This window comes from Lates calcarifer, linkage group LG2 (genome assembly GCF_001640805.2).
Source record: "Lates calcarifer isolate ASB-BC8 linkage group LG2, TLL_Latcal_v3, whole genome shotgun sequence".
Taxonomy (NCBI): Eukaryota; Metazoa; Chordata; class Actinopteri; family Centropomidae; genus Lates; species Lates calcarifer.
The window spans coordinates 18,999,799-19,020,307 of record NC_066834.1 but is presented as its reverse complement, the minus strand read 5'-3'; the positions used below and the strand labels follow the sequence as shown (position 1 = coordinate 19,020,307).

The window sequence follows — 20,509 nt, the reverse complement described above, 5'->3', positions numbered from 1 at the left end:
GCCCTGCTCCCTCCCTCCCTTTTTTTTGCCGCTTTCTTAGGCGTCACAAGATTACTGAAGCAGCGCTGACATCTCTATCAGCCTGACCTAACACTCTGCCCTTTTCCTCCCACCCTCCATCTCCTCTCCTCCTCCTCCTGCACTCCAGGATCCATCACACTGTGGCCTGAGCCACTCACTACTACTACTACACATTCAAAATAAAAAAAATAAAAAGGGGAAAACAAAAACACAGAAAGAAAAATGCAACTACGTTTTCCCCATCCAACAGACAGCACCTGAAATAAACACTTTAAGGTGATGTATATAAGACTAGGTCTCTCTTTTTCTATTCAGAGAAAGTTAATTTCCCAATTCCACAGAAACCAATTAAAATGTTTTTGTTAACATATTTCTACAGAATTTTGTACAGTTACATGTACTGTCCATGCAACAAAATATGCAATATGAAATATATGAATGTAATTACCTAACCATTTCCCTTACTGTACTTTAGTGAAAAATTTGGTTCTATACTTCTGCTTCTTTACATCGATTTGAAAACTGTAGTCACTAGTGTCTTTAGAAATTAAGATACATAGAAAACATATGAGCTTATACCATCTGATGCACTGTTTTAGATACAACTCCCCAAAAGATTATTAAATAAATCTGCTCCACCTCAGCCAACTAGAGCAGTAAAATGATATTTGCACCTGAATGCATCATCAGTAATATAACAGTATAATTCAATTATTTAGATATTTTAAGTACATTTTGCGACCGATACTCAATTAAAGTATTAGTATTAGTAGTTTGAGTATTTTTATTTTGTGACATAAGCAAAAGATCTGAACACTTCTTCCACCACTGAAGAAGAGTAGTTTCTATTTCAGTCTTTCAGAGAGTTTCATTCCACTTTCATCTATAAAAAAAAAACAGATTATATCAGGAATATAAAGTTGGAGTCAAAGCACAGCTGTTTTTTTTTTTGCTGCTTTTGGAAGTTTTACGTTTTGAAAATTACTTTCATTTGGACTGCCAGTGTAAAAAAAAGTAAAATGGATATAGGGATATAGGGAACAGATGTAAAATTGTTTACATGGCACATTTTCTTCTCAGAGTAGATGAGCGAAGCCTTATTTCATGCACAAAATGAAAACATTCATGTGGTCTGACCACTGCTGAGTAACCACAGACAATATTGGGTATTCCTACATTACAATTAATGCTTGATACAAAAAGTCTAAAAATTATAGGATATATATGCTAATGCTGTTTTCAAAATCTAACTATCATATGGTTGTGTTTTTCTGTTTCGCGGGGACTATGGGACTAATAATGGGACTGATGTCACATATTTGCTCTTCAGAGTTGTTTTGTGTCCTTTTCAGCTCACAGGCCTCAGTGTTAAAGCAAAAGCAAACTGAGGACAACACCACAGTCCCCACCACTATCTGAATCACTCACAGTGGTGTTAAAGTGCCTGTGCACATGAATAAAAACAATATGAAATATACATAAGTGTATATATACAGTGTACGCACATTCGCTGGGACTGCATGCAAATCATGCCCAGGGGAAAATACAACAGTCGTTAAAGAGACAACGGCTGTTACATCATCTCTTAAAACTGATTTGACTCACTGCAAACACAATATCTGCATTTACGATTGCTGTATGTGCTGAAAATGTAATTGCAGAGCGATATGTTTGGTCTTCTCTTCCTGATATCTTGCCTTGTCCTGCACCTTGTGTGTCAGCATGTGCGACACTATTATTGGCTGTCAGTACGTCTCTGCTCTGGTGTAAGAAAAACAAATGCCTGTAATTTTATTGTTCCTGCTGAATGGAGTGATTCTAATTCTGGTCTTTTCAGACATATGACAAGTTTCTCTTTTCATAAGTTATACTGAATCCCCCCCGCTGAATGCTGTCTTCACTTGCCGGCTGCATTCATCCAATCACCCCCCAGTGTTAGCTTTTGAGATTTGTGAGGGGAATGATTTTCATCTGCAAACAAACTGCTGTTCTTGATAGAATTCCTCCATCGGTCCAGCCTGAGTGTTGTTATTAAGCAACCTAAAATGACACAGTCTGCTGGGGGGCCTGCCAGTGGAAAGATGCTGTCCATTAGCTGTCAACAATGACCACTGGGTCTACCCTCCCATGGGACTGGCAAGCAAGGCATCGTCTCATCCTGAGTCTGGCTGAGAGATCACACAGGCCCCATTGTCTCAAACAGCCTGGGGTCTTATTGTAGCAGCGCCTCTGGGAAAGGACGAGCCTTCACGTCCGTGGTCTGTTAAAGAATGGGCTTTCTCCAAGCTAAGGCCATGAAAACTGTAAGGGATGAATCTAGGGGAACACAGAGAGGCTACGGAGTAGATTTGGAATAGGGGTGCCCCTCCTTAGACGAGTTTGGAGTCCCCATCCAGACCTCCCTCTCCCTCTCCCAGCGCTGACCTCCCTTCTCCACCTCTGTTTAATAATGCCTGGGCCTTGGTCATTATTTTGGGCAGATGGAGACGGGGGCAGGCAGTGAAAGGAGCTGGTGTCACTCCTGAGGAGAGGATGGTAGGGATGACAGAGAAGAAAAAGCGAATCAGAGAAAAGATCAAAAGCAGAAGCTCGCCTTTCACTCGCCTGAAAGCGCTAAAGAGGATAAGGAACGATCGGGCCTGGGGTCTCCTGTCCTCTCTGGCAATTAGACTCAGCTGATGGAGAGAAAGGCGTGAATGGCAGGGTTCAAGGCCCTCTCTAGGACTCACACAACGGGAAGGAGTTTTTTCCCCGACGCCTCCTTTATCTTCCTCTCCTTTCAGAGTGTCAGAAATGCAGCTGAAATATCTCTCCAAAAAGACAGCACAATCCCCAATGCCAAACCTTAATCACAGTGGCTGATGAGATTGAGAACGGGGTGGTGGGGGGTGTTTGAGAGAAAACACATTCTTTTCACAATTCATCTTTACACTTTATATGAGGCCAGGATTCAAGGGAGGTGTAGCAGGTTTATATGTGATAATTAAATTGAACAAATTAGAGTTCATATTTTCATGAGACAAGAGAGCGTATTACATCCAGGGTACATTGTTAAATACCAATAAAAATATCTCTTAAAGTCATCATAGAATGAAGATGTTTTCAAGGGCTGGAGATATCTGAAATTAAATGAAAAGTGTAATCCATTCATTTTGAAAAGAAGAAAACATAAAGGTCTTAAAAGGTGCTGAAATTTAAACCCAGATGCACCAAGTTAAAAGAAAGGAAATTCAATGAGAATACATGATAAATTAGCATGCATGCATCAGTAAACAAATGTTACTGGCATACACTCCGAGTGTCCCTCATGGAGGGGCAGCCATGATGGTTTTATACAATGGCCTGGACTGTTTCATACAATTTAGTATTCATTTTTCTTTGACAAGAGAGCCGTCTCAGGCACAGCCACAGCAACACGTCCCACAGGAACCTATTACCATCTTCTACATATGCAAGAGTTTCAATAGGCCGTCTATCATCCTCACACAGGGACACGCAGCTTTTGCTACAACTTTAACAGCTTGTCATAAAAGGCGCACAGGGGATTTCAATTACGCAGGTCATCAGAGAGTGAGGGAACAGTATTTGGGTCGCACAAATTTAACAAATTTTATTTCAACATATATGGTTGTGGGAAAAAAGCAAAGAAACATAAAACCAGCTGAGGTAAGTGTAGCTAAGGAGTAATTCGACTCAGAAAGGGGACTAAAAGGACAAAGAAAAGAAAAACTTTGGGGATTAGATGCTATGTTTAAAAAGTAGGTTTGTCTGTGGAGTCCTCCCTTCAGAGGTTTATTTAGGCCTTACAGTGTGGACCCCATCCCATAATCCTCCTGCAGACACACCTGTAGAGGAGAGTATAAAGACCCTGGCCTGCACTCAGACAAACATCAGGCTTCAAGGAGTCTCTCCACAGCAGCTCCCCACAGAAGCACCATAGCCTCCAGACTGACCCTGAAGATGACTCTCTCTGCCAGCCTGCTGCTGCTGCTCCTGCTCGGCCTCTCTCAGGCTCATCCTCTCCAGGAGGAAGGAGTCGAAGAAGACACCGTCGACATCACCACAAGGATTCTTACTTCCAACAATGCCACCAATGAGATCCTGCTGGAAGGAGATCTGCTAGCTCCCAGAACCAGAAACGCCATGATGTGCTGGTCCCAGAGCTGCCTGTGGAAAAAAGCCTCCAATGGATATGTGATGATCCCCTTCACCATGAGCAATGAGTTCACCGGCTGGGAGAAGCAGAAGATCGACAGCGCCATGAGGTCCTTCCATAGCAGTACCTGCATCCGCTTCGTTCCCCGTCAGAACGAGTACGACTACATCAGCATCGAGAACAGAGGCGGATGTTTCTCTGCTCTGGGCAGAGAGGGAGGCAGACAGGTGCTGTCCCTCAACAGACAGGGCTGCCTCTACCACGGCATCATCCAGCACGAGATCAACCACGCTCTGGGCTTCCAGCACGAGCAGACCAGGAGTGACCGCGACTACTACGTCAAGATCAACTGGGAGAACATCGACCCACAGATGGCCTACAACTTCTACAGGGAGTCCACCAACAACCTCAACACTCCCTACGACTACTCCTCCATCATGCACTATGGAAGAACAGCCTTCTCCATCCAGTACGGAATGGAAACCATCACCCCCATCCCAGACCCCAACGTCCAGATCGGCCAGAGGCAGGGCATGTCCTACTGGGACATCAGGAGGATCAACACACTCTACGGCTGCTAACTACAATGCTTCTGATTAAGTTTTATTATTTAGGAAAACAAATAAGCTCAATGACAAGTGCAAGTTTCTGTTATATTCTTTCCAGAGAGTATAGAATTGAGTCTATAAGAGTGTGAAACCTCTGATATGTTATTTTACTCACAATTGTAATAAATTCAAGCAAAAGACAAATTCCTTTCTCTTATTAACATATATGGCTAATACAACTTGTGTTACTAAATCATCTCACATGTACACTGGGAAGACTGCAAACGCCAAGAAAGGCAAGAAAACCCTGACAATCTGATTTCACCAGATTTTCATTTAAGGTTTTTGTAGTAATGATCTCTATTTTCTTTACTGCCAACCAATCCCAAAGAACTGGTCATACTAACAAATACTGTCTGTATCCAAAGCTTGACATAGCTTATTCCTCGGTGCCAGAGAGCTACACTACTTTCAGAAACAGTTCAAAACACATCAGTGTGCTTCACTGTTGCACTGGCTAACATGTTTCCTTGATATGAACACACCCAGTTTTGAGTCAGACCCACTTACACCACCCACCACCCATTCCTGCTTCCATGAATACTCTCTAAAGGGGTTGGGAGTAGCTCAACAGAAATGCTAAAATCTAAATTATGATTTGTTTAAGAAAAAGATACAAAAACCTGAACCTGAACACCACATGCTGCAATTAAGAATGTCTTGACTAAAACAACCTTAAAAATTAGCTGAACATATGACTAAACAGTTGAAACAGTTAACTAAAAATAATGGCTAAACGCTAAAATAGTTATCTAAAAGTAATGGATAAATGGATGAAATGTCCAGCTGAAATGATGGGGCTTCAGGGAAACATTTGACAAAAACGTCTGGGAACCATGCACTACACTCAAGGGCCAAATACAATGTATCCACAGCTGAAAAAAGTCCCCAAAACATACACTTTTGTCAGCCTTATTCTCTCAGACAATACAACACAAATCTCAAGAATTTACTTTTCTGTATGTTTATTTTTATGACTACGGTATTCTAATGCCATAGATGTAATTTTCCAAGTGTTCTGATGTACTTGATTTAAATAAATATACAAAGAAATGAGTGAATCACTCTCATCCTGAGGATCAGTGGATCTTGCCTGTTGTGGAGAGCAAAAGCTATAGACAAAAATAAACACTTCAAAAGATTTAAATATGGCAACAAACAGAAAAATATGACTGATTATTCCAGTTTCTTGGAGGGCGTGATGAGGTCTGCTGTCCTGTGCAGTATTTCACTATGTAAGTCAATGTGCACTGTATGTCACTGTGAACTTTTAATACATTTACAATTGAGAGTGTGTAATTACAACAATTTTAGGGAAAGAATACTCAGGTGTCTGAATCAAAACACACAGTGAAACAAAACAGACAAAAGGCCGACCTAATATCAGTATGTTGGGTCTCTCTCACAAAATCATTTTGCATCTCTTCTGTCAATCAGAGCTCTTGGCTGTTTGCAGCCTCAGGCTCTTCTGGATCAAGGCCTTTGATGTTGGCCTGCTCCGGGACACCACAGTAGCCCCACAGCCTCTGGGCAGCAGAACAGTCAGTACACACTGTGTCTGTGATTTACCTGGACCCAGACTCCCTGAAGGATTGTTAACACTATGGGGAGTGGTGGGGTGGTATGTAGCACGTCTACAGGGTGAAAATCAAGCTCATTACTGAAACAACATACAACTAATGATGACTGACTAAAGATGAAAGACTTTGAGAAATTAATGGAAAAAAAATCAAGACCTACGATGACAAAATGGCTGATCACACAAGTTGAAACAATTCCTGTTGCTGAAGGACCGTAGACTTTACAGACTCTGTACAGACCGATCTTTTAAGGGAAGAGACGGCTATTTTTGGAGACATGCTTATCTGCTTTTTTTTTTGTCGAGAGTTAAGGGAAATGATCACTAAAATATGCGGCGTTAGCCTAGTTTAGACTAAAGACCAGAAACAAGGCGAAACAGCTTGTCTGGCTTACTACATCTGTCTACCAGCACCTCTGAATCTCACCAGTTGACATGTTAGCTCCAATTTTGTTCAGTTCGTACAAAAACTGAGCTGTAAAAAGTCACACGTTGCTGTTTTACAAGGAGTACGTACCGGTCTTTTTCTTGGCCGGACACAGGTACTTCCTGGTGTCTCTGCTCATTGCATAGCAACCTCCACGTGTCTAAAGAACCTGGCTCGCCGCTTCCAGTTTCCGGCTTTATGCTAGGCTAAGCTAGGTGGCTGTTTCCCGTAGCTTCATATTTAACAGACATTAAAGTTACGGCAACATTCCTGTCTAAAGTTAATATGCATATTTCCAAAATACCAAACTTAAAATGGGAACAAAAACCAAACCAGACGTGAAGACTATATCCTGCAAAAAAGAATACTGTAGTTGAAATCCATTAACCTTAAACTTTGCTCTATTAATTTTCCTAATTGAAACCTAAAAGTTCATTCAAACGTGCATTCAAGCTTATTAGGTCAAACAGCTCACTCCATCCTAACAGTCTGAAAAGCCTATCTTTATTAAAACACATTAGCGGCTGTTAGTGAGAGGTCAACAGCAGTGATGATAATGACGATTCTCATCATCCGAGGTATTTCATGATCATTATACATCTCTTCTGATGAGTGCTGATGTTTGGAGACAGAAAGAACATGATGTAAAGAGTGAAGCTACATTACTAACATTGTTCAAGCAACTGAATACCTAACTGCAGACGAGCAGTGTAGAATCAGCATTCAGTGCGAAGGTTAACCATATTTCTACTTTTATGCCATGTTCTATTCCTTTTCCCCCTGAAAATAAATATATAATCATGCACAGAATTCAGTGTTAATACAGTTTCAAACCAGCAGCCAGAATCTGAAGGTGAACTGTCAGAAATATGGACAAAGTGAGCCACGAACCAACCAAACAGGGCTGTCAGTGTGCAAACAGCTTCCTGCTGCTCTGCAGTTTGCTCACTGGCAATGTTTTTATGTTGGGAACTAGCTAAACATTATGTTGCCCATTAGACCCCTCCATTACATCTGCACATACACACACACACACTCAAATGGTCCATGCTGGATGTAGTTATTAATGAGTTAATAAAGACTTCATAGATACTAATGGACATTCACATCCTCTACAGAGCCTTATATTTATATTCAGCTGTCCTCTCTGCACAGACACACACATGCACGCACTCACACTCAGACACAGCTGAATGTTCTCAGGTCCGATATTGAGTTATAACAAGTCTTTTGAGACCTATCAGCCGCTGTATTTGTGGCTCATCAGAATGCATGTGCCATATCACATTAGTCCCCACGTGTGAACCATGATTTTACTTGGTAATTTTGAAGCGTCTTGCTGCCTATACATATTCATGCTGAGCCTATAAGTGTCAAATTGAGATGTCCTTCCAGTGTCCTTGACAGCGGGTTATTAATATTGAATACCTAAGTCAACATTATAACTAGATGAAGAGATATACAGGTCATCGTCTGCCACACTCTTCTTCACACCCTCTGTCCTCGAGACAATTGGACAAATGATCTGATTAATTTATATGGTGTAGCATTGTGTGGAATGTTATGTGTGCAACGCATTAAGCAGTTGTTTATGGATGTTTAGTTTTATTTCTCTAGAGGAGATGTTCTTCATCTATTTATCAAGCAATCTAGTGTCAACAGACATCAATTACACTCATAATACTGATGTCTTAAGTATCTAATCAGGTCAGTCATCAAATACTTTCATTTGCAGGACATTTGTAAAGCATTTGATACAAAAATTAGCTGATTCTTGTATTTAATGAGAGAAGTTTTCCTCTAATTTTACTCATTTCCCATTTAAGAGGCTGCTGACTGAGAGCCCACGCGTTCTGACTTAAAAGCCATAAATCCCATGGTATTACTCTGAACGCCAACATCTTAACTATTCCAATTCTCCAATCCCTAAATTGGTGCGGCTGTTGTTGCTTGTGGCTGGTTTTAAAATCTTCCTCCTGCGCGGTGTGCAGCCCGGTACCGGAGGTTTGTCTGGCTGCTGTGCTTGATAGGATGCTGGCTGCGGGCATCTCGTCACAGCAGCTGAGAGGAGGTCGCAGAGGTCCTCCTGCTCGTGGCGACGCCCAAGGGCCATCAACACAGCAGGGAGCCCGGGTGCCGGTGAGGTCTCGAACAGCCTCGCCTTGCTTCATGAAAGCCTAATGAAGAGATGGGGGCTCGGAAACGGTGCTGTTAAGACGCCCACAATCCTGCAGCACAGGATCATGGAGAGGATGAATACAGCGTGAGAGGGGAATTCAGAGACGCAGCACAGAGCTGAGACAGAGAGGCAGATGAAAGATGCAACACTGTGCATTTATTGCTGTTAGAAATGAAAGACACAAAGTCCTCATCAGTGATTGTCATCAATAAATAAAGTGTGTGGAGAGTACTGTGCATCCTCTGTGTAGGAGGAATGAAAATCTAAAACTAAATGCAGGCACTCACCTTTACACGTAAAAATAAATTCATAAAGCCAGCCTTTCAGTACTGAGGAAAATCAGTTCCTCAGTACTGAAAGCATATAGCTCTCCATCCATTTTCAAAAGTTAACGGAAGAATTAAAGGAATATGATGCATAATATTTGCTACTAACGTTTGATATGTAGCTGTATGAGAGATTTGGAAAGTGGTTGCGACCTGAAATTCATCATTAACATTTAAAACAACAAAGACCATGCACTGAAAAACATAACCATTTTCTAAAAAAAGAAAAAAAGAGTCTTATGATGACTTCTAATTTTTAGGTAACCCATAATTAAATTTCCTTTTATCCAAGCAACAATTTTGTTATTTTTTTCAAATGGTGAATATTCTTCATATCTGTCCATGTAAATTATGTAAAAATATACACACAAATGTTACATAGCAAACATTTACATTCAGTATAATACAACTCGATATTACAGTTGGTTTCAGGAGAAAACAACCTGGGAATAAAAATATAAAATAAAGCAGCTTCTGACTGAGTACCTAAAAGAATAGACTGTACATACAATAAAACACCTACAATCTTTGGGAATAATGTTACAAATTGCTCCAGAAATGCACAGATAGACACATTAGTAAAATGTGGTGAACTAATCTCTGCGGGGTCCTCGGTGTGGACTTCTTTGGTTGAAAGGTGCTGGTGGATACGAGCGGTGCGGAGCTGCGTGTCACCACAGCAAATTAAGATTCAAACCTACCACGTACCCTGAGACCAGCAGAAAGTGAGATTCTGCAGACCCCCTGCAGATTGTCTGGAAACAGTTTTTGATTTTTGAATTTTTGTGAAGGCCCACAAGCAGCAACAGCATCAGGTCCCATTTACAACATTTTCCTCTTCCTGTTGCCTCTCGCCTCACCGTACTGAACCTGCAGGAGACGAGAAAGTCACCTTATTCACCGAGCACCAGAAGAGAGAGGCAATTAGTCTTTTCATTCAGCTTATGGTCCTTTTATTCAACTGCTACTGCTAAACAAACAGATTTTTACTTAGGCAGTGTAGGATGATGTTGTGTATGGAGCAGGCCAGCTGTACTCAGTTACAGACAGAACAACAGCAGTCAGTGGAGAGGCAGCAGAGTCAAACAGAGACCCAAGGGCATCAAAGAAAGAGAGGGAGGAGACAAAAGGGGTCAAAAAGCTTAGAGAGAGAAGGGCCGAGACAGACAGGGTGAGGAGGAGTGAGGACAGTGTGTAAAGAGAGAGGAGAGTGGGAATAAAGGAAGAACAGGGGTCAGCACAGCAGAGCGCAGATGCACTTGTGAAGTGATTTAGCCACTGCAGCCTGGTGTGGCAATTTTGAATATGAATGAGTAAATTCTTCTTCAAAACCAGCTAAATCTACTGAATTTCTTTTTGGTTAATGTAAGATGGGGGAGATACAGTGTGCAGGCTGATAGTTTGGCTCATGCTGAGTGCAAACAGGAGACACCAGGAGCAGCGTCTCCTGTCTCAGCCTGGGAACAGCCCGCGCTGCAAAGCTACTAAGCAGCAGACCTCCACCAGGGATGTATCATGACCAAAACACAACAGAAATTATACAGGGCTACGTAATTATACAGATGAAGCTAATTATACAGATAAGAATGAAGAAAGCCTGGGAGTTGTTGTAGTAAAATGCAAAGCTAGCGGGCTCTGGGATTTTGGGCTTCCTGGCCGGCTGATCCAGCGGGGCTTACCTTCTGCACATCTGAAGGCACCCTCGTCAGGAAATCAAGCACTTCATTGTTGTCGATGCTGTACGGGTTCCGTAATTTCTTGGTGAATTTATTGATACCTAAAACAGAAATTCACACCAACATATCATTAACAGTAGTCTCTTGTGGCTGCACTCTTTGTTTCCACACAAACAAATACCTGCAGAGGAGACTCGCGCTGTCCAAGAAATATGACTGAGTACTACAGCATGTGTCGTCGTCTTGTTTTGCTTTCACTTTTTAGAGCTGGAGGACTTGCAACATTATACATACTAGTCATTCAGCCAATATTTAATTTAATAAACCATATTAACAATAGGCCGTGCTTCCATTCATACATCACTGACATGATAAGCTGCTAATGCTTATGAAATGAAAGGGGAAAAAGTCAGAGCAGCAAGAGAATATAGGCAGCAAATAATCCTGTGACCTTGTAAATCCAGTGTATAATAGAACGATGCTACAGAAAGATAGAACTGAAAAATAGAGAGAGAGAATTTTTCTATGACAGCAAATGACAACAGTTAGTGGAAGGGGCGGTTTACAGGGTGACGAGCTAAAATGGAGGCAAACACACATGTAACATAATAGATGGTGCTCAACACTCACCCCATATCAAAACTATGTAGCGTATAGGGATGTAGTATGTGAGGGCTGTTGCAATGACGAAGACCAGGAAAGCCAGACCAGACAGGAACGGCACAGACCAGTTGAACGTGCTGACAAATTAAGATCAGAGACATCAGTGAGTGTCAGAGAAGAATTTTTGTTTCCAGAGCTAATTTATTTACCCTCTCATGCAGACTTTTTTCTTTTATAATTGACCATTACTGGACAGGACAATTCAAATAATAGGGTGAAAAATTCAGTACATTTGAGATCATTCTTAGCTGAAATATAAATAAATATTTAAAAATTTTGGATGGATCTTTAATTCATACTTTTTTATCCGCTCCCCAAAACAAGCGATCTCGTCCAGTAGGTTCTGAAGCGTGATGATGGTTTCTTGTACCATGTGGATTTTCTCCATCAGCCCTTTCCTCTCCGACTCCTATAGCAACATACAACACAACAACAGCTTAGAAGGTGCTTTAAGTCTGCACACTGTCTGTGGCTTTCAAGGGTTTCTTGACTGTTCATACTCTGTGTTTGTGTCTGGTATGTGTTGGTAAGGAATGTTATTCAGAGCTAAGCAGATCATTTTCAGCAGCTGAGTTTGAGCACAGAGAGTAAAAAAAAAGAACATGCACACAGATTCACATTCACATTTATTTGTGATATAAAAAGTTACGAATGGCAACAGGATGAACTGTGCTGAGTTAGTATTAAACTCTGTCCTCGTGAATCTAATAATAGTTTTGTGCTGACTTTAAATTACTGTTGCTATAATTCTTTTCAACAGTTACAGACAAGCAGCTCATTAAAGCACTAAAACTAAAAACGAGAGATAATTAACATTGTTCAGTAAATACTTTTTGGTTTTACCTGCTCTACTTTCACACAGCCAGTTGAACAATTCTGAACACACAGTATTTTATTAGTTCTAATATACAGATCAATACAATATACATATCTATATGATAGGTGAAATAATTACATTTGGACGTGTGCTACATATTGTTTAAACCTTTATTTATTTTCTTAAATGAAAAATGTAAGAAAATTATATTATTTAGTTTTTTGTTGTTGTTTTTTTTTTCAAATTTGGTTATCGATATATACTAACTGAGTTTGTACAGCTTTATTTTGGCTGTCTGACCACTGCGATATTCTGAAGGCCACAGGTTTGATCCCTGCAACACTTCATAATAATGCCTGTCTGAGTTTCTCTAAGATAAAAAAAAAAATGTAAAAAGCCCACTGAAACAAACTCATTCAGCCCCGCTCTGGATAAGAGTGTCTGAAAAATGTGAATGTCAAGTCAGATACTTTGAAAGCAAGTTTGAACATGTCTTTTTGAAGTGAAGGCTCTTCAGAATGGGACTGGACTTCACATTATGAAAGAGAAGAGGTACTGTTCTCAGGCTAGTCCAGATCCCAGGGGGGGGAAGCTTTAAAGTAAACAGAGGAGACCAGATTCTCTGAAGATGGCTGCTGTGAGAGCCAGACTTCAGACAGAGACATGGCCACATGTCCACATCAAACGCAGCGGAGGGTTATAGGACTGAAGAAAGGAGCTGGGGGTCTGTGGGGATGGTGGAGTGGCAGTGGTGGTTATAGTGGGAGTGTTTACTGGCAAAAGCCATGGTCTTTGTCACTATGTGATCCCTGTGATATATGTTTGCTTCTGCCTGGAAACACTGAGTGATTGCTGGCGCGGTGCCACCGAGACTTTGGGGACGAGCATGGGAAAAGAGCTGTGGAGGGGATCAAACCTGGGATATTCCAGATGCACTGTGACTATCAGTCTGAAAAACCATATGTAAGACAATTTAGCTTCACCTCAGTCAAATATCCATCACTGCACTAAACCACCTCAGCCATTTCAGGGTCATGTTCCCACTGGAACCAGTATGAGAACCACTTTAAATCAAGCTGACGCAGGCCATTCAAAACATTTACAATAAACTGCTGTCATTCTTAAGAAATATTTCATTGCCTAAAAGCATTGTAACACTTTCAACACAAACTTTCAAACGAGCTTTGAAAAGGCATGTCTAAGAGCTGTCATTAGTTCCATATTGATGGTATTATATGGTGTGTTAAGCTCAGGGAGTTTCCCAAATGCAGCAGAACCTTTTTCCCCACCCCTCTATTAGCATATGAATGTGTTGTGACATGTGGAAACGGGTTGGTGAGGTCTTCATTAAGCCCAAATGTCTTTTGGTAACCACAAGTCTACAAAGAAATACAACTAGTTGTTGGCAGGAATCAAAATGCATCAGAAGATTTGGTGCTGAATAAAGAGCTTAACAACGTGGAACCATAGATCATTGGCAGATGCCTTTGTCAACATTAAAAAATAAAGCTCAATTCTTCTTTATTCATCAGCATACAGAAATGTCAACAATGAAATGGAAAAATAAACAGTCAGCACACGTACGTACCTTTTCATCATCCTCATCCTCATCCCCCACATCCATATTGTCCTGAAAAAAAAAGAAAGAGAAATGATGGAGAGGTGAGAACTTAGTGATTCCAAGATCCTCTACATGATAAACTTTGTCTAATTGTGACACTGGGATTGAAAAGTGACAAAACCACAGAGGATACTAGAGTTTCCCAAAGCTCAACAGAGCATTTTAGTGTTTTAGAGCTCATTGTTTTTCAACTTCTCCATTCTGACCACTCTCCTGCACTTTTTTGGCAGCAGCATGCCGCTGCTTGCAGCCAAAAAGCTCTAACTCCCTTTGTACACTACCTGCCCAGCACCAAACTGAGGACAGAAAAACGATGGTGACGGTGATAAGCTGGTGAACATAATGAAGGAGAGTGAATATTGAAGTAACTCCAAACAATGGCTAATGTTTCTATGCAGACATATATATATATGTATGTGCTAGTATTTAGTTGTAAATAAACTACTAATTGCTATTATGTTTCCATATTGACTTAAAATGTCTGTTTCTCGTGCCCCCAAATGGCCAAATAATTAAAAGTTATTGTTAGTTTAAAAATTTGTTGTGAAGGGTCAAAAATGTGTTCTGATGTGTTGTCTTGTTGCGCTATGTAAGTAACAACAAAAAAAAATCACGTCTTAAAAAAAAAAAAAAAAAAAGATGCATCAGTCTGTGAAGTATATAAAAAAGATGACAAAAATCAAAAACTGAAGTTGATATGTCAGTCTGAAACATCACAAACTTACAGTCTGAAAGATATAATAAAAAAATAAAAAAAAAAAAAAAAAAAAAAAATGAAGAAAATCTGAACAATCACAGACATATAATAACAATATAACAGAAAATAATGAAAAAAAAACATGATCGCATACTGGTTACAGATTTCATTGATACATATAAAGTATCATTGCTGAACAGTCTTTGTGTATATTTGCTATACTATGTTTGCTGACTACTCTGTATATACAGCTGCTCTTCCACACTGAGTACAGACAGGATACAACATCCTTTTTTTTTCCAATGACAAAAAGTGGTAACAGTAAGAAAAAGCTCTGTTAATTGTGACCTTTTCAGAGCAGAGTGCTAAAAACTTTTTCTTATTTGACCTTTCACAACAAGAAGAGGGAAACAAACCAATTACAGTGAAAATGAAACAGGATCCAGGACAATAACTAGGAGTGGACTGAAAAAAAGGAAGCAGTGTTAATAAAGGACAAGCACTGCAAATTAGCTTAGGCTATAATGATATGTTGCATTAGTCTATTCAGTGAGTTTTCTATGTGTATGTATTATGTGTTATTTTATTATTATGTGTTATGTAGAAAGGTGCAGCTGGTTGCTATGGAAACAAACCAGCTTTTAATTATGAGAGCAGATCGTTCTTCTCTACAAAATAAAGAAAGGAGTGTGAACAGGAGCCAGCAGGTCACAGAGCTGGAGGAGGAGAAGACGGATGAGGCTGACAAAGCTGCTCTGGACTCACCAGGTCATGGCTGACCCAACCGGAGCGGAATCGGAGGTAGTTCCTCACGATGAGCAAAACCAGGAAGAGGGGCAGCATGTAAAACTCCCAGTACCACACTGTCACCACGAACACCTGCAGGCAGAGGGCCACAGAGGTCGGATATCAGTAAGGTCAGAAACAAGGGTGGTGGGAGGACAAAACAAGCTGCTCTTCATTAAGTCACATTCAAAGACATTTTCAGTAGGTCCAGAATCCCTGCTAGCTAAAGGTTGATCCAATCCACTATTGATTACAAAGGCACTGATCAAGCTGATGAGGGCTACCCTGCCACTATCAAAGCCTAGCTTCCTACGCACAGTTATTCTGCATACACTGTGCAGTGTGACCACTCTGCTCAGCAGGACTGACTCTCCCTCCACACCCTGCATATACACTGACATTATCCACCTAAGTCTAATTGCTCTGCCTCTCTCATCTTGCGTACATTAAAGCTGACCACACGATTCACTGCAGGCAGGGGGGCAGGAGGGGGGTGGTGGTGGTGGTGGTGGTGGGTCCTGTGTGTGAATATGTCATTAACATCCATAATGGCACTTGTGATGCACATTCCACCTGTGTGTGTGTGTGTGTGTGTGTGTGTGTGTGTGTGTGTGTCTCAGGTAAAATGGATAAGAGGATAAAGAAATATAGCTTGTGAAGTCTCGATTGCACAGCTAAACCTGAACAATAAAATAATCCCGTCAGAGAGGCAGAGCCGGTCAAAATGGCAGCAGGCCAAAAGGCGTGGGGAACAGTTTACAGGTTTTTAAATGCCAATAAAAATAGAAGTGAACATCTGGTAAAGACATCACTCTCCTCCGGGGCACCAACTGACATAAAAGATGGCAGGTCCCCCCCTCCTCCCCGCCTCCACCACCACCACTACCACCATCAGCTTTAATGTGCAAAAAGCCAAGCACGCTCTTGTCTGTGTTATCACAAGCCAAAACAGGGCCTGGGAGAGGAGATGAAACCAGTTCCTCACTGAAAGGGTTATGTTTTATTAGTGAGGACTTTGTAATGAGTGGGAGAGCCGGGACAAGGGGAAAGCCAAGTCACGCTTTGGTGGAAATGTATACTCAGCCCATAAAGATTGTGATAACGGCAGCCCATTTCAGCTTGAGAGGCATTACACAGTCTTCGACAGCAAAAAGGGATCTGGAAATACAATCCAGATCAGAGAAAATAAAAAAATATGAAAGGCTACCTAATGTTGGGAGAGCTACCGAACTGGAGGGTAGCACATTTTCAGAATGCAGCAGGATTTCCACACTAATGCTTGAGGAAAGGGTTTGCACGGCACAGTGGTAACCCAAGAGCACAGAAAATTACTGACATCACTGAAACCATTCATCGTTTTAAAGCGAGAACATGTAACCTTAACTGAACAGCCACAAGAAACAATTATGGGACAATGTTAAATACTGAAAAGTGTAACAGTAGCACATAGTGTAGAAGATTCAAAAACTATTTAGTCTGCAAAAATGACCTAGCTTTAGCTGCCATAAGCTAATGGTTATACCAGAACAAGCCAGGCTGTAGCAGCAAAAGATTATACAATTTTAGAGTTTACATTGTTACTACTGAACCCTTAGTTGGTTATATACAGTATATACTCTGAAAGATTCTGTAACCTGCTAGAAATGTGTGGACATGCCCCAAAATCAGTCAATTTTATTTTATTACTGTTATTTTGACAATATCACAGGCTAGAAGTTTGAATTCCATCCAAAAGTTTTTACTTTAGGAGGCTTTGTCTGCTTTTCTGCGAACATTAATGATTAGATGCCAAATTATTCCCACAAATTAGAAAATGAACACACAAAGAGCCTCCTTTTCAGGACTAGGTGACAGAGAATTTGCTGCATATGAAAGAATGTCATATATAATATCTAACAAGACAGATAAATATGTCCTCAAGCGGGGCATATACGTTTCCTTTTCAAAGTGAAAGGATGAGGTAGAAACACATTGGTAACACTGACTTCTATGTGGGAGCTAGATTTTGTTTTGACTCTCAGAATTCTGTTGTTTTCTTCTTTTTCGCCTGAGGAGGCCACTTTGCATTTTGGGTGACTCTTGTTTCTGCATTTGAGTGGAGTGAGAATGAGAAACTGAGGAAATGCTATTCGGAAAGAGGCTGCATCTTGACAATACTGATGTTATATATAATTATGAAAATATATAGTTAATCAGCAAGGCCTACCACCTTTTACAAAATAAAGTGATGAAGGGTAATGGTATGTTATCTATTATATTTCAGAGGGTAGGTTTAGGCACTGCGAGGACTGAGGCTACTCACAGAGATAACCTGTACCTAATAGGGCACACTTAAAGTATTATATTGATTAAAGCTCTTTGCATGAAGGTGTCTAACAATCAGCAGATGTTGCAGATAGTTCATCACTGTATCCTGTCATGTAGAGTGAAGCTTTGATTCATTACTCTTATGTGGCGGTATTAAGCAGGCATTTATTTCTTCTCACTGAGGCTTGAAAAGGCAGGGAGCATTAGTGTGAAAGCAGGAGTACAGATGGTACTGTCTTTCAAACACTGAGATGCAGTGGGAGGATGCGTGTGTACGTTGTGTGCTTGTTCATGCCTGTATGATTTATACTTTGGTGTGTGTGTGTGTGTGTGTGTGTGTGAGCTTTCAGGAAAAACAACAATATTATCTCTAATAATTAACACTATTTATAAGAGAGAGCGGATTGGGTATTCTTCAGAATTACACAATTTAGCAAAATATAATGTGTCCATTCTGCGTACCTGTGCATTAGCAGTGGTTTAAATATTTAAATTGAAAGCAGTTTCTGGCTGGGAGTACTCTGACCGCCTTATCCCATCCCAGACCACACAGTTTCTAGAGGCCCAAATAATTTTAAATTATAAAAGTAAATGCACGAACAAAAGCTAAAACAGACAGTGATCTCTATTCAGATCACAGATCTGTGCTGCAGCTCTCATTTTTCACAGCAAATTGAACAAACTGTACTATTGGCTGGTGTACAGTATCTCTTTACCAGGTTCATAAGAAAGTCTTTAAATGCTGAGAAAAGCTTTAGTGCCATCTACAGGACATCGGCTGTAAAAACAAAAAGAACTCTGCATGACCTTGCTTGCCTGCATCGTTAATGCACAGCTCGCCAAATGCCGTTTTGATGGAGCTAGATTTGGGGGAGAATAATGTCAAAAAGATCAGCACCTACTTCACTTTGCACTCTACAGACAAGGGCTGAAAGGCTAGTCCTGTGTTTCCGTCTTTACACTCGCTTAACACTTGTATTGAACAATGGCAGGATGGAGAATCAGTCTTATCTCTGAAGAGCCTTTTAATTGGACTTCTGTCGGCATAATGGGGTCTAAATCAAACCGAGCACAGATTGGACAGAGGGTTAATGAGTTGTCAGGGAAGTAGAACAAAAATAGACTATCTTGACTCCACTGGGACTCTACTCTCTCCAGCTGAGGCTTAACTCTGCATCCACGACACACGCAACACTGAAAGCGTCCACTCCAGAACGGAGCCGTGGCCAAGCCTGCGTTTCTGCTGAGCCCAACACCGCATTGATTAAGATTCTCGCTGGGAGAGTTCAAGTAGGGGTTGGCCAGACTGTGGTTGTCTTCCGCAGCCTTGGAGGGAAAGCAGAGGGAAATGCAGATAGTGTGTTGATAAGCAGTTAAAGCACTTCACCAGGAAGGCTAGCAGGCTCCTCTGAACACTTTCCCACTGGAAGCAGCTTTTGATGTACTGCAGAGTCGACATGATAGCCCTGTACAGTGTCTGAACGCGCAGCACGTTCCTGGCCAGAGCCTGAAAGATACAGATTATAAACATGAAAAAAGATAAATATTACAGTAGTTACTTTTAAAGTATGGATAATAACACACTTACTGATGTTTAAGCTCTATTCATGGCAAACAGGAAACATCCAGTCAGCCAGTGAAACAGTGAGAATAACTGGTATGTTTTGGCAGAAGCCAGTGTGGTCAGGGGGCAAAAAATGTCAGTAATCTGCCCTGATTTTGTCAACCAAGACTTTCAACATTTAAACAAACCGAAAACCTGCATGTGTAAGCCAATTTTGGCGTTGGTGAGCGATGTATTGTCTCATAACAATGAGTCTTTGTGCAAAGTACAGACAGTCAGGCACCCTGCGTTGCACCCTGTCTTGCGCTCTGTATATCAAACTAATGTTGTAGAACAGTGGACAAGAACTCAGTCACAGTTGGGGTCAATTAAAGCTCAAGCTTCAACTAATTCAGGGAAAGGAAAGTCTTGCTTGTTGGTTTTTGGAGAAAACCAAGGCAAAAGGAATTTATGTCAGAGCTAACTGCTGAAAAAATATGGTGATAGTAGTGCAACTTTTCTTATACCTTTCTCGCTGTGTCTCTGAGCTTTTTTAAAATAAATAAATGAATGAATTATTCAAGCATCACACTTATATTGTCAGAGTGCATTGACCTCTGACCCCAAACCAATCCTGTGCAGTTGGTTCCTTCTTATGTTTAAGGTTTTGGGCTGCAATTAACTGTTGTCTTATTACTGAGTAATCTAGCACTTACTTTCTTAATCAATGAATTGTTGTTGGACAGTAAAAATGTGAAAATGTATTTTTCACAACCATAGTTTCCTAAAATCTAACATGAATTCTTCAAATCCTTTTCATCCAAACTGTCAAAAATGACTGAAATGATGAATCAAATATCAAAATAGTTGATGCTTAAAGCTGAATAACATTTACTACTCACCAAACTGCATGCTGCTCTGAAGTCAACTGTAAATTCTTTTTTTTTGACTGTGTACAAACTGATCCCTCAGCCCTGGATTAAACATTAAATTTATCAGAACTATGACAAACCTTTTTGGAAAATTTGGGATTATCCTCCATGAATCTTCTCTCTCGGGGTTGGAAGGTTCTTACACTCGCTCTGACCTAAAAAAAAAAAAAA

At 40.7% G+C, this 20,509-nt stretch overlaps 2 protein-coding genes across 2 annotated transcripts in view; one reads left to right on the top strand and one right to left on the bottom strand.

Moving 5' to 3' along the window:
- Positions 1-3,907: 3,907 nt before the first annotated feature.
- LOC108897657 (high choriolytic enzyme 1-like) lies at positions 3,908-4,758 on the top strand. Its single transcript, XM_018697380.1, has one exon. The coding sequence runs from the start codon at positions 3,982-3,984 to the stop codon at positions 4,756-4,758; it is 777 nt and encodes a 258-aa protein (XP_018552896.1). The 5' UTR covers positions 3,908-3,981.
- Positions 4,759-9,104: 4,346 nt separating this feature from the next.
- LOC108897733 (multiple C2 and transmembrane domain-containing protein 2-like) overlaps positions 9,105-20,509 on the bottom strand; it is a 36,658-nt gene continuing 25,253 nt past the window's right edge. Inside the window, 8 exon segments of the mRNA XM_051076393.1 lie at positions 9,105-10,166; positions 10,976-11,073; positions 11,603-11,712; positions 11,935-12,044; positions 14,041-14,082; positions 15,536-15,649; positions 19,251-19,370; positions 20,419-20,493. Of these exon segments, the coding sequence (XP_050932350.1) occupies positions 10,119-10,166; positions 10,976-11,073; positions 11,603-11,712; positions 11,935-12,044; positions 14,041-14,082; positions 15,536-15,649; positions 19,251-19,370; positions 20,419-20,493 (717 nt within the window). The 3' untranslated portion in view covers positions 9,105-10,118.